The sequence below is a fragment of the Vipera berus genome (assembly GCF_964194415.1).
Source record: "Vipera berus genome assembly, chromosome: 4".
In the NCBI taxonomy this organism is placed as follows: domain Eukaryota; kingdom Metazoa; phylum Chordata; class Lepidosauria; order Squamata; family Viperidae; genus Vipera; species Vipera berus.
This window is the reverse complement of record NC_138206.1, coordinates 58,733,830-58,747,877: the sequence shown is the minus strand read 5'-3', so window position 1 is coordinate 58,747,877 and position 14,048 is coordinate 58,733,830. Positions and strand designations below refer to the sequence as shown.

Genomic DNA, 14,048 nt, shown 5'->3' with positions numbered 1-14,048 from the left:
CGGCTTTGAAATGGAGATGAGCACCGGCCCATAGAGTTGGAAACGACTAGCACGCATGTGCGGGGGAACCTTTACCTTTATGCACTGTGTACATGAGCACACATGCATACACATTGCTGTTGTAATTCTTTTATGCCGCTATTACTAGTTAACCAGAAAATGGGAGCAAAGGGAAGAACAAGATAAAGATAGCTGAAGAATTCAGACTAAACCTTCAACTGGCTCCATTTACAGCAGATGAACAAAACCAAAGCACAAGAAATACCTATTAATCATTTTTTTCTTCCCTTGGGAAAGGAACTGATTTTTCTAAACCAGAAGGAAAGATAAGTCAGAACAAAATGTGAAAAAACAGCAGATAGTACAACCTTGTATATAGTATAAACTGGTGCTTCTCAACCTCAGCAACTTGCTTAGGTTTCTTACTTCCAAGGAGTTGAAATCCACGAGTCGTAAAAAAGCCAAGGTTGCCTACCTCCGCTCTAGGGGCTTCTGAAGCTGAACATCTTCTCAACAACTTTCACAAAAAAGGGAAATGTGGAGACAAGATGAAAACTGTCCAGTACCACTGGATCCAAAGAGGCCTTCTTGAAGAGGTGGAAGACCAATTCTTGTGGCAGTGCTCTTCGTGTCTCTTCTGCCATTTCATCCCCTTGTTCCTCTAACAAATAAGAGAAACTCCAGGATCCATGCAACTAAGGCCACAGATAAATTGTGCATCGGAGTCTCAGAATTAACCATAAATTATTGTACAGCATATATCACGTTGCTCACTTTGTGTCCCCAAAGATAAAACACCCAGACACAAACTGAGCAACGTGGTATATGCAGTACAATGCAGTCAGCCATGTGCAGATCTGTACATTGGGGAAACAAAACAAAAACGTCATAAACATATGGCACAACATAGGAGAGCAAACCTATCAGGATAAGATTCAGCAGTCCATCTGCATTTAAAAGACAAAGGCCACTCTTTCGAAGACAGCAACGTGCACATTTGGGACAGAGAGGACCGCTGGTTTGAAAGAAGGGTCAAAGAAGCCATCTATGTCAAAACTGAACATCGCTCTATCAACAGAGGGGGAGGGATACATCATCTATCTCCAGTCTACAACACAGTCCTTTCAACACTTCCAAGAAGATTCCACACACAGTTGCACTACTCAAGTGACCTTGAAGACAGATAAGCCTCCAGGTAGCACTAACAACTTGCTAAAAGAATACAAATGACCAGCTATCTGCAAGGAGTATAAATCTTTCCATTCCCCACCATCCAGTCAGAGCTGAAGAAACTTCTTGGATGAGAAGTGAAACGTCTTCAAAGAAAAACAAGAAAGTCCAGTTGCCTCATGAAAAAGCATCTTTGGGATAACTATGACCTGGATGACTGAGACTCTCCATAGATGTCCAAATAATTCCTTTAAAAATCAGAATGTAATGACCTGGATGACTGAGAATCTCCATAGATGTCCAAATAATTCCTTTAAAAATCAGAATGTAATGACCAGCAAAGGCTGGTGGTATAAACTGATATATCTTGTTCGCTCTTATTAAATATATGGTAGCACGTCAAACTGATATAATATAATTATGAGGTTTACAGTATTTGAAACAACACAGAAAGACACCAAAATTCATTAAGATTTAGAAATAAATGGCCTGGTAATAATGCAGTATGGTGGATAATCAATTATCTAATGGACAAGGAACAAAGCAATAATAATATAATGTACTAGGAACACATATTGAGACAGCCAATAATAGAAACAATATGAATTTATGTACAGGTAGTCCTATACATGACCACAATTGAGCCCAAAATTTTTGTTCCCAAGTGAGACATTTGTTAAGTGAATTTTGCCCCATTTTATGACCTTTTTTGCCATATTTGTTAAGTGAATCACTGCAGTTGATAAGTTAGTAACACAGTTGTTAAGTGAATCTGGCTTCCCACTTGACTTTGCTTGTCAGAAGGTCATAAAAGGGATTGCATGACCCCAGAACACTGCAACAGTCAAAAATATGAGTCAGTTGCCAAATGTCTGAATTTTGATCATGTGACCCTGGGGATGCTACAACGGTTCTAAGCATGAAAAATGGTCATGTCACTTTTCAGTACCATTGTAACTTTGAACAGTCATTAAATGAATGCTTGTAAGTCAAAGATGGGACGCGGTGGCTCAGTGGGTTAGGACGCTGAGCTTGTCGATCAGAAGGTCGGCAGTTTGGCGGGTCGAATCCCGAGTGCCGTGTAACAGAGTGAGCGCCTGTTACTCGTCCCAGCTTCTGCCAACCTAGCAGTTCGAAAGCACGTAAAAAATGCAAGTAGAAAAATAGGGACCGCTACGGTGGGAAGGTAACAGCGTTCCGTGCGCCTTTGGCGTCTAGTCATGCCGGCCACATGACCACGGAGACGTCCTCGGACAAGCGCTGGCTCTTCGGCCTTGAAACGGAGATGAGCACCGGCCCCTAGAGTCGGAAACGACTAGCACGCATGTGCGGGGGAACCTTTACCTTTACCTTTACCTAAGTCAAAGATTACCTTGAAGAGGCATAAAGCAGTGAAATAAATTTAAATCTCATTGTTGTGATTCCTCGCCAGCCACTGGATCTGGCATTTGAGTCTGAGGAATCAGATAAGGAGGAGGGGCCTGGAGTGACATTAGAGTCAGAGGAAGGCTCTGAGGAGCTCCAAGACTTGTAGTCTGACGAGGAGCCTGGCCCCTCTACTTGCGCTTAGGCTGAGACACAGCTGTGCTGGGAATCTGAGTTGGACAGTGATGAAGCACAACTGGGAAATATCCAGGATGCATGAAAACACCGGCAAGAAAAGAGAGTAGGACAGAGGAATGCAATGAGGCGGCTCCAAAGGCAAAGGAGAAGGCATTACGAAGCCACGCCTTGGCTGAATTATAAAAGGGAAGGTGTGGTAGGTGCTGGTTGCCAAAGGCAACCGTTCGTGTTGAGGATTGAGTTTCTGTGGACTGTGTTTGTTTGCCTTGGACATTGACTCAGGTCTGTGAATAATAAAAGGGATTGGTTTTTCTTGCGGTTCCTGCCTGCTTGTTGGAAGAGGGGTTTCTCCTTGTTAGCAAAACAAGGACTCAAGTAGGCTAGGACAGAACACTCATCAGAGAGTTTAACTTTATATATAATTTGTTTACAGATCAGAAATGTAAAGGCATTCTTTGTAGTTCAATACTGGGGCAAGTAGCTGGGGGTGGGGAATAGTGGTTGTATTACAGTATCTTGCACATCAACTTATAGCAAAATTAGACTGTACTGTCAGGAGCAAAGGTTATGGAATAATATTTGTGGTATACTAAATCCTAGAGCAGAGATAACCTGTCCTAGAGTTATGTTCCAACTCTCACATTTTGAATTGATAACACCGTTCTCAACACGTGTTTCTCCTAAGGAAACCAGAAAGGTGTTACTATTGGCATCTGAAAAAACAAATGTGTCACACTTTTTTGGGGTGGGAAGTTATGTAATTACTGTCTTGAGTGCAACATGTTATTTGTTTATGTATGATTGTGGAACAATAAATTGTTAACTAGGCATAAAAACACTAACTCCAGCATCCTAAGAGTATAAAATAGCATTTCTCAACCCATGATATGAAGGGTTACAAAGCTTCTCTCAGGAGTTATTTTTGCTTTATCATTGCAGTTTGTGTCTTTTACTATACCTGCCCTGTCATCACCTACAAAAGAGGTCCAGAGCCATTCAGTGAAAGAGCCATTTACCTACTTAAAAACTGATGTGCATTGTGGGTAAATCTGAGATCAATCACTCAGGCTCAGCCCAATCTATTTTCCAGGATTGTTACTGTAGGGATAAAACAAAAAAGATCCTCCTGTGGGACATTGATTAGATATTTACTGGCAGCATGCAACATGTTTATGATTCAAAATGTCATAAAACACCCCACTTTTGAAACAGACTACTTTTGAGCAGAGGCCAGCTGATTTAAGCCTGAAACACTTTCAAGAAATGCTCAAGATAGCCCATTTCATATTTTAAACAACTGCTTAATTCTCAAAGTGTGAAAAAAATGGAAGCATTAAAAGCATACCTTTTAAAAGCAGTTCTTCATTAAAACATAGGAAGCCAGTATTATATCAAGTATGCTCTTAGTGTCAGCTTGAGGCAACAAATTAAGATTTTAGCTATTTTTAAAAATCTTTTCTCTCCTGTATAGATACTCTATTGTCATCATTTGGATTAAATTAGTTGCATTTAGCTGCATCCTGCAGAGGAATGCAATGGGGCGGCTCCAAAGGCAAAGGAGAAGGCATTAGGAAGCCACGCCTTGGCTGAATTATAAAAGGGAAGGTGTGGTAGGTGCTGGTTGCCAAAGGCAACCATTTATGTTGAGGATCAAGTTTCTGTGGACTGTGTTTGTTTGCCTTGGACATTGACTCAGGTCTGTGAATAATAAAAGGGATTGGTTACAATTACAATTGTCTTTAATTAAATAGAGCCTTTCTAAAGAAGGGAGGCATTTTTGAGTTGAAAAGTTTCTTCTAAATTTTTATTTTTGTTTTATTCCCCAAATGATTCAGTTACAAAGGCCTGTGGTACAAACTCAGAGAAGCAACCATCATCACTGACTCTTGCTCCCTCACCAAAAGAACCCATTGCTGAGCTAACACCTAAGTTGGCCATTGAGAAGAGGGCAGCAGCTACAGTTACTACTAACAGGGCAAGGTTTTGTAGGTTTTGCTGTGTCAGTTTAACCCGGCTATCATCTCACAAATGGTACAACCATAATGCCTAATCCATCTGGAAAACTATTGATTTTTAATGATTAATAGCAATCAGAAATTATAAGGTCAGATTTTTAATGGGAAACTAATGAGTAAGCTTTACTTTCTCATCTTGCTTTCTGACCAGTGGCTTCCTTCTGCCAAGTGAAAAGCAGAAAGCAATAAACAATGCAGGATAGCAGTTTAATAAAATATTTCCATCCCCCAATAATAAGTGGAATCTGTCCCACTCAAGCTAAGGGAAAATGCAAGAAATCAAGCAAGCTCGCTCAAATACTGGGTGATGGAAGTTCATTGGGCTGACAAACGCTCTGGGCTTTGATTTCTAAACTATCTAATAGATTTGTCACTGACAGACATCAATTTACTTTCGTTCTTCTGATTCACTTGGCTGTAAAGCTGACATTTTGACTACTTTTAAAAAATCTTCTTTATTGTGGTTAATTTGGATGTTTAAAGCAGCTTTCATGTTCTCCTATAAATAGGAGCAAAACGTCAGCATGAGTCAGAAGGCTGAGCTGTTTTTCAGTTGTGATTCAGAGCAATTTAGTTTACAGAGGTTTCATTGCTCAAATGCACGACTTACTTCTCTCATCAGAAACAGCTGCCACTACAGAGCACAGATTAACCTCACAGCTTCTACTCTGCAAGGGAGCACATTCTGGCATACTTTGACGTCTGCTCCAGTACTTAAAATGCATGATAATTTTCCTTCTGGTCATTTTTAAAAAAATACTTTTCCTTTCTCCAAATTAGATATTCCCAAAGTAGATTCATACTACTGTGGCTTCTATTCAGTAGCAGGAAAAGTTTCTCCAAATCTACTTGCACCTTACTTGATCAATGAAAAATGGAGGAATTTTGTAGATTATCCAAGAATCTCTTATTTTACCTTGGTTCCATTCATAGTTTCTCTTGTAGTCCATGAATTGGGGATGTAAAAACCAAGGTGGCTGACCAGGCAGTGCAATCAAAGGCTTACACCTTCGTACATGTGTCAATGTCACACATACAAAGGTGTCAACTGTGTAATGAAAACCCTCCTCCCTCCCATCCCCAAATGCTACTAACTGAAGTGAAGCACCACAGAAATGGCTACAAAACGAGGAAAATTAGAAAATTAAAGGGGGAAAAAATGTTCCAATAGAATTCTTGTGCAGTTTGCACTGGGAAATATTTAGCTAATATCTTACCCCAAGATAAGCTGAAGTCTCACCTATCTTGTTGTGTTAGGTCAGGGGTAGGCAACCTTGGCTCTTTTATGACTCGTGGACTTCAACTCCCAGAATTCCTGAGCCTACCCCTGTGTTAGGTGAATATTGATTATTGTGGTCAATATTTTTTAATAACTATCCAAAATACTAAGTCTTTTCAATATTTTACACATACACTAAAAATACATGGAGAATCATGATGGCACACAGAATACCAACAAAATCACAGAATCCAAGAATATAAAAACAGTTATCTTATTAATAGCCTTTTGTAAATACATCTCTCAAATCATTAGATAAAATTCCATATAATGGGATACTTTTTTATAATTACTTGAAGAGGAGAAGTACCATAACCAAATGTCAACTTTTACGCTTGGGACAGGTCATCTTACAGGTATCTTCCTGTATGAGCTAGTCTGGCCTTTATAGATTAGGCAGGTTGGATTCAAAAGAGGACCTGGAATGTTACTGCATCCAGATGTTAGAACTAATGTGCTATCTGATTACATTTATGAGAAGTTTTCAAGATATTTTAGCTGCTATGCTTTATAAAATGCAGTTTCTGGTACATATTTCCATGTTCATTTTGTCTGTCCTTGCATATCATAACTGCTGCTTTAAATGATCCATTGTTAGAAAGGATCCATTCTACTTGCTAAAGTTCAGTTGTAAATATGTTGAATAAACTCCACATCTTTTAGTATTTTCATATTCTGCTTTGGTTGAAAAATTCTCAAATGTTAAGTGTAACAAAAATTACAGGGTGTGTGTGAAAGCAAAAACATAGCCATAAAAATCAAGCAAAAGAATATGGCATTAATTTAAATTCTGATGCCTGTGTGGAATTTTCAGTACTAAGTGAAAAGTACTCAGTAAAGGAACCAGACTGATCTCTCTGGGAAGAGAATTCCACAACTAAATGCTACAACTGCAGAAATGTTCTGCTAGGACTGGGAAATGATCAGCAGGACGTTTATTGTTGAACTAGGTGATGGTTAGCTGAATATGAGTTTCTTTTTCCTGGATTCTGCTCCCCACCCCCGTTGAGTGACGTTACAAATTATGACAACCTTTCACATTTATTCTGTAGAAGAATTGCTCAAGTACCGTATATCAATAATGCTGTGTAACGGTAGATCAATGCAAAATGCTAAAAAACCCAATGCAACATTTTATTTGTTTATGAGTTATTTTTAACTCCTTGTCCCAACATGTCTTAACAGACTAGTTTTGCAATATAAAGCCTGAATACAGAAGGGAATTTAAACATGGAGGATACAGGTAGTATCCTAACCTATAATCTTAACATAAGAACTTAAGCAGTACCCTGATGAATTGGACCAATGGCCCATCTAGTCCAGCAGACTGTTCCCTCAGTGGTGAACCAACTGCACAAGGAAGCCCACTAGTCTCCCAGCAGATACTTTCAAAGGCAGTCACACTGCTAACAAGGTTAATAGCCAGCCATCTGCATGACTTCTGTGAATTGGTCCAACCCTTTTTTTTTAAGCCAATCAAACTGATAGCCAGTACCTCATCTCTTCACCAACATTTTACTGTATAGTTTCAGGGGTAGGGAACCTTGGCTCTTTTATGACTTGTGGACTTCAATACCCAGAATTCCTGAACCAGTCATGCTGACTCAGGAATTCTGGGAGTTGAAGTCCACAAGTCATAAAAGAGCCAAGGTTCCCTACCCCACATACAGTTCTCAGAGGACTCTGCAATGCGATCTTCTCAGCATGTGGTCCAGTCTTAGTACTGCTTTGCCACTTTAACAACTCAACAACAGGGTTTTACACAACTCATTTTCAGTGAAACCAAAGACAACCTTCCAAGAGATATAAAAGCAAATACAGGTAGTTCATGTTTAGGAACCACAATTGGGACAGCAACTTGGTTGTTAGGTGAATTGTTGCTAGGTGAAATCACAACTGTGTTTATAATCTTAGTACAGCTTTTCTTTGCTTTACAGACCTGCAAATGTTGTAAATGTGAAGATTGGTCATAAAAGTTACTTTTTCATCACCATTGTAAGGGCAAACTGTCACTAAACATGGCACTCACTGACCAAGGATTACTTGTACTATTCTATAGATAGTAGACAGACGTGTTTATGTCTGCAGCAGAAAACATACTGGTTTCTTATATTTCTTCAGACTGCAAAATGGCATAGATTATTACACACTGCTTTCTAATATTCCAGTGACTGGTATTGAAAACCAAAGAGGAATATGGAATATCTTGTGTCGAGCAAACATATGCTTCAAAGCTTAGTAGTCCAAACTGCCCATGCTTACCTAACAGCAAAGGGGGAGGTGGGAAAGGGCGGGAAGATGTCAATAAACCAGATAAACTATTTATCACAATCCAAATACTATTTTGCTTCCTGAACTTTTACCAGCAATACATACTATTTGTTATTTTGCTATAATCGTTATACTGTTACCTTTCTACCATAAAAAAGAACTGTGTTCTGGGCTTTCCCCTGACAACCAGTACACAGGAACATAGATACTAAGTCAGACATTTATTTATTGTTGCTAGTCAACAGTCAGTTTTTAGGCTACTATGTTTTTTTAGGACATTTAATCTTGGATAATTTTAAAACATTCTATATATAATCTTTTTTACATTTTTCTATCAGAATATTTTTCTCCATTTCTGAAATACGTAAACTTTAAAAAGTGAAGAATGTCAATTTTACTGTTTTATTTTGTCTTCTAATTATAATTTGGAACATTTTCCCCCCAACAAAACCAATTATTACAGTAGTTCTCAACCTGTAGTCCACAGATCTTTGGGGGGCGGTGTGTGATGTATTCAGAGGTGATCTGTAAAGTCTTGAAGAAATGTTATGATTTAAATCTTGAGTTAAGTCTTGTGGGCCCGTGGCCATGGTGCATAGCCACAAAAGGTATTTAAAGGGGGTTCTCTGCTGAAGAAAAGGTTGAGAACCACTGAATTATTATATTAGTCACAGAAATCCAAACTCAAGTTACTTTAACTTGATAAAAGTTAATCTCTTCCCTGAATTGCAATAGCTAATAAAGTGTTAGTCTTCACCATGGAAATTTTTTTAGGTAAAATTTCATTAAATTACTAGTGCAGATTAAATTTATAGATAATTTATACTTGCAAAAATGAGGAAATGCTACGCGACAGCAGAAACCAAATGATGTTTTCTGTGACAATGTGAAAAGTGTAATTCAATGGATATAATAAGGTAAATATATAAATAAATATATAAATATATTTATAAATATATTTATAAATATATAAATATGATAAAAAGCAAGAAAAACATACATACTTAGAATATTACTATTTTCTGATTGCAATTTGTAGTAATAGTACTATTCCTTTTATTGATGCGATTGTAATAAGTCCACAATTACTGCATATTGCATGCATAAAAGATATTTCTATGCAAAACAGTACTTGCAAAGTCCTTTACTGTTTTTTTAAAAAATCAGTTTTTAAAATTTGTTTCAGATACCGGAAAAGAGAGGTTAAAATAAAAGCTATAAAATTATAGTATAAAATATCTGTTACAGAGGCAGGTTACAACTAAAAAAACATCTAGCCATGAATTTCATATAATATGCATGATGTTCCCCTTGATTTGTATATGCTGCTGGGCAAACAATTTCGGGATAAGTACTTGGGGATCAAGTTAGCTATTTATCTTTTGCAGTTATTAATTTTTAGGTAATACAGAAAATAATTTTACTAGATGTAACAATGGCCATTCTTTTCCAATTCTGTGGTACCCGTGTCACATAAAGACACTTTTCCACATATTTCAAGAAACGTAATTCAATTGCAAAACAATTTCCCATTTCCCCTCAAAAGTGTACAAAACATGTATGTGAGTCCTTGGTGGTCTCTGAACTTGACTGATTTATTGCAGACGTTTCATTACCCAAATAGGTAACATCTTCAATGCTAGAAGGGATTGAGGTTTGCCCTCTGTTTATATACAGTGGCTTCCCCTATCAGTATTGGTGGGAGTGTTTTCTTCTTGATAGTTCCTTGATTAGGTTATTGTTTTCTGCTTGAGTAAATAACTGAGTTGGTAGTCCTTGATTGGGGTATTAGGTACTGCTCAATTGTTGGTCTGATACCAATCCTAGTGTTAATCCTTACTTATCTGGGTGTTGAATGCTAGTGAGGAAGTGTTTTGGTCTTTTTATTTTCATATTATTTTTTATTGGCTCTTTTGAATGATGTGTAAATGTTGTTTATCTCTATATGCCTGTTGATGGTTTATTTGTCTGAGTGCTAGGCTTCCAGAAACTCCCTAGCATTTTTGAACTTAGTTTGGTCTAGAATGTTCAGTTTCCCAGCTGAAACTATGGCTAAGACTGTCCATGTGTTGTGCAACATGTAATTCAAATCCATTGATTTCACGTACAGAAATCAATGTTTAAGTTGCAAAAATGATTAATTTAGTTGCATAAAAAACACACACAGTACTTTAATTGGGGGAAAGTTTTTTCTAGCATTTCTACATTTCTTCTTCTGGAGATAATCACATCAGTCTGTTGCAGCAAAAACTAAAGATGTCATGGCACCTTAAAGGTGAACTTATTTATTTGGTACAAACTTTCCTGGATTTTAGCCACCAGAAATTAAAATATTAACCTGAGTCAAACCACTCAACTCCAAATTGGGTAATGGATAGAATTCGAGATGGTGAAAACAGAAAATGAAATGTGCAATATTTTCTGAAAAATTATCTAATTGTCATGATTTATGGAACAGCTCCTGGTAATAGTGAGCTGATTAAAGAAAGTAAAATCACACACACACACGTTAAAGTTTTTTTATGAGTTTCAGGAGGTAAACGTTGAACTCCTTCATGAATTGTAGTGTATGTCAAAATGAAAGTGTACATGTTAAGAAAAATGTTGCTTATGATTGACCACCTTGATAAAGTGGCAGAGTGTCATGGAAAGTAAAAGGCCTTTATTAAAAACTAATTCTTGAAGTCAGATTTGTATCTTGTTTATTTTCTTCTGTAGAAACAGGAGAGTTTCATTTGCAATGCAGAAAGGATGCAATTTATTATGCCATAAAAAAACAGATTAGATCAGAGAGCAGCAGGTACTTTGGATTACAACTCCCATAAGCCACAGCTAGAATAGCCAATGTTCCAAGAGAGATTAAAATAATCTAAAACACCAGGAAGTGAACGTATAGTCTACCTGTCTTATTATTAAAAATATTTTAAGACGATGCCACCAAACAGCCTAACCTTGAAAAAAAGAACCAACTAAACTTGATGATACTGAATAAAGTGGAATGGCATAAATTATAAAATATATTCATTTTTAAAAAAGAGGAAGTCAGGAAGGGAGGCTCGGCCAATCTCAATGCGTACATGGTTGTACTTTGACAATAAAGGTTCACGCATTTTCATTCATCAAAATATCACTCATTACATTCCCTAGAATTTGATGACCTATCCTGGCAAGTCTTTAAGGTGCCCTAATGAATACATTTCCCATTTTCTCTCTCTCTCTTTCTACCGCTTCAAAAAATATAAAGGAATCTTAAGGGTCAACTAAGTCCACCAGGGCCAATTTCCAATGATCCCTACGATAAAGAGAGGCCCACTTCTTTTCTCTTCTTATTCTACCTTGAACCTCAGCTCCGGGATAAAGCCAGTGTCGGCATTAATTAAAAAAAAAACACCAAAAACTTGGAGGGCACCTGCTGCAAAAACAAGATACAATAAAACCAAGAGCGCAAGGCTTTTGGACCCCTCCTTGGCAGAGACCCGCGGCCTAATGCAAATCATTCGGGCCGTCGAGGGCTTCTTCCAAGCCGCCCCACCAAAGCCCGGCCTTCAGGAGAGGAGTGAACACGCAACCTCTAAACTCGGCAACTCCCGCTGAACAGCCAGAGGTGAGACCTTGAGGGCAACAGCGGGCAGATTCCCTTGGCCGCGTCACGGCACGGCACGTGCGTTGGCAAGAAGGCGCACTCCGGCGCTCCTCCAGGCTCCGCCAGCAAAGCGCTCCAGGCGACAGACAGCCCGCTCGCCGCCCACTCCGGCGGGAGCTTCGGGCGCGCCTGAGTAGCCGGCTCCGCTGGCTCTTCCACCTACCTGTAGGGGGAAAGTCGCCGCCTTGTTGCCCACGTAGCCCCGCACGACGTGGCTCTGGATGGAGAGCACCCTGCACTCCGCCTCTCCCATGCCTGCGCACCCTCGGGAGAGCAAGGAGCGGAGCACGCAGCAGCAGGTCGAGCCGGGCAGAGGGACAGAGACGAGGTCCGGGCCGGCTGGTGCTCGGCGGCGGCGGCGGAAGTGGTTTAAGGGCACATCTACCCAGCGGCAGAGTGGCAGAGAGGAAGGCAGAAAATGACAGGCGAAGTCAGGCGATCGGCGCGGACAGCTAAAAGCTCTCCTTACATCACAGATGAGACTGAGCGGGCAGCGGCTCCCTCGCGCCCAATTTAAAGGCACCCTCGCACTCCGCCCTGCAGCGGGAGGAGTGGCTCGAGCAAGAGGAAGGCTGTCTCGGAGGACAGGCGAGGAGCAGAGGGAGGGGAAGGGCAGGAACGGCCATTTCCTCCCCTCCCCTCCCCATCGCTTTGCTGCTGCTGTTGCCGCCGTCGCCGCCAGTCAGCCGCCGACACGCGGCAACTACGCCAAAGGTGCCTCTGCGGGTGCCCACGTCCCGCTTGGGAAAAAACAGAAATCTCACGCCGAAACGCCTCCGTACGGAGCTTCCTGTCCGCCCTCCCCTTCCCAGGTCACGCCAAATGCTGGAGCTCCCAAGGCTGCTCGTGAACGATGCTTAAACGCGGGGGTTGTGAGAAAAGCCACCTTGTGACACGTTTTAAAGACACAGCAGGTTTCCGGTGGCTTTCGTGCGGGGCTTGGCCCAAGAGTATATCCTCTTTCCCGTGCCCCCATCGGCCAAGGCTTTCAGGTGGTGATACAGGATGCAGCTCTACCTCTCTCTGCTGCCACCAAAGGGTCGTCTGGCTTTTTGCAGCCCTGATTTGATAACCCTGGTTATCAGAGCCACTTGCCTGAAAAATACTAGCAGGGTAGTCCATTCAGATTCTGGCCAGTAATCAAAGGTCCTATTCCAGGGGTGTCAAACTCAATTTCATTGAGGGCCGCATCAGCATTGCGGTTGCCCTCAAGGGGCCGGGTGGGTATGGCCAGGGTGGGTGTGGCTAGAGTGCGTACAGCCTACTGGGTGGGCATGGCCAGCTCTACATCGTTCGCATCAACGTTACCTATGGGGGCCTGGGCAGGAGTGGGACAGATCTGAGGGTCTCTGGCAGAAGGAGGATCTGTGGGCCAGGGCCAAGGCAGTGGGGGCTGTTCCCTCAGTTTCCAGGATGGCTTCACGGGCCACATGAAACCATTTCGCGGGCTGGATCCGGCCCCCGGGCCTTATGTTTGACATGTCTGTCCTATTCTGATTGGAACATGGGTATATGCTACCTTTCTCTCTCACGCATGCATTGGGTTTTGATAGCAACAGTAGGATATGAAGGATGTGTTTCTTTGGAAGCACAGACAAAATTTGCAAGCTCTTGATAAATATATTTAAGACAAAGAATAGATGATACACAAGTAAGTATGGGATTAATTGTCACAAGGAATGATGAGCATCACTAGATTAGAAGAATGTAAAATGAATCATAAGGTTGTAGTATAGAAACCAACTGAATTGATTTCAGGGCCCATGAGATCTCTGAGAATCCCCTAAATACCTGGCACATTTGCAAAGCAAAACAAATATTTAGGGAAAACAAAACAGGAGCGAAGGAGGGGAGTGAGGATGCTAAGCGTGGAATGCTGAAAAGACTTTGGAGAAAAATAGTGCATGAGTAGCCATTCCTGAAAAAAAAAGCCAGGTAACTGGTTTGTATGTGTAATCAACTTGATACATTCACAAAAAGCCCATATGTTCATTCTCCAATCATAGCTTTCTGTTTTTGTCTCCACTTCTTCCACCATTTTCCCTCAAGAAACAATATTAATGGAGAAAAGATGGAATAGCTGCACTGATTTTATAGATACTATGAA

The 14,048-nt window shown here is 40.4% G+C and overlaps 1 protein-coding gene across 2 annotated transcripts in view; it reads right to left on the bottom strand.

Annotated features, from left to right (window-relative positions):
* The window catches only part of PDXK (pyridoxal kinase), a 51,112-nt gene extending 38,612 nt beyond the window's left edge, over positions 1 to 12,500 (bottom strand). For both annotated transcript variants that reach the window (XM_081327624.1, XM_081327625.1), the window contains exon 1: positions 12,105 to 12,500. In XM_081327624.1, coding sequence (XP_081183750.1) covers positions 12,105 to 12,194 — 90 coding nt within the window. In that variant the 5' untranslated portion in view covers positions 12,195 to 12,500. The remainder of the gene's footprint in view (positions 1 to 12,104) is intronic.
* Positions 12,501 to 14,048: the final 1,548 nt, after the last annotated feature.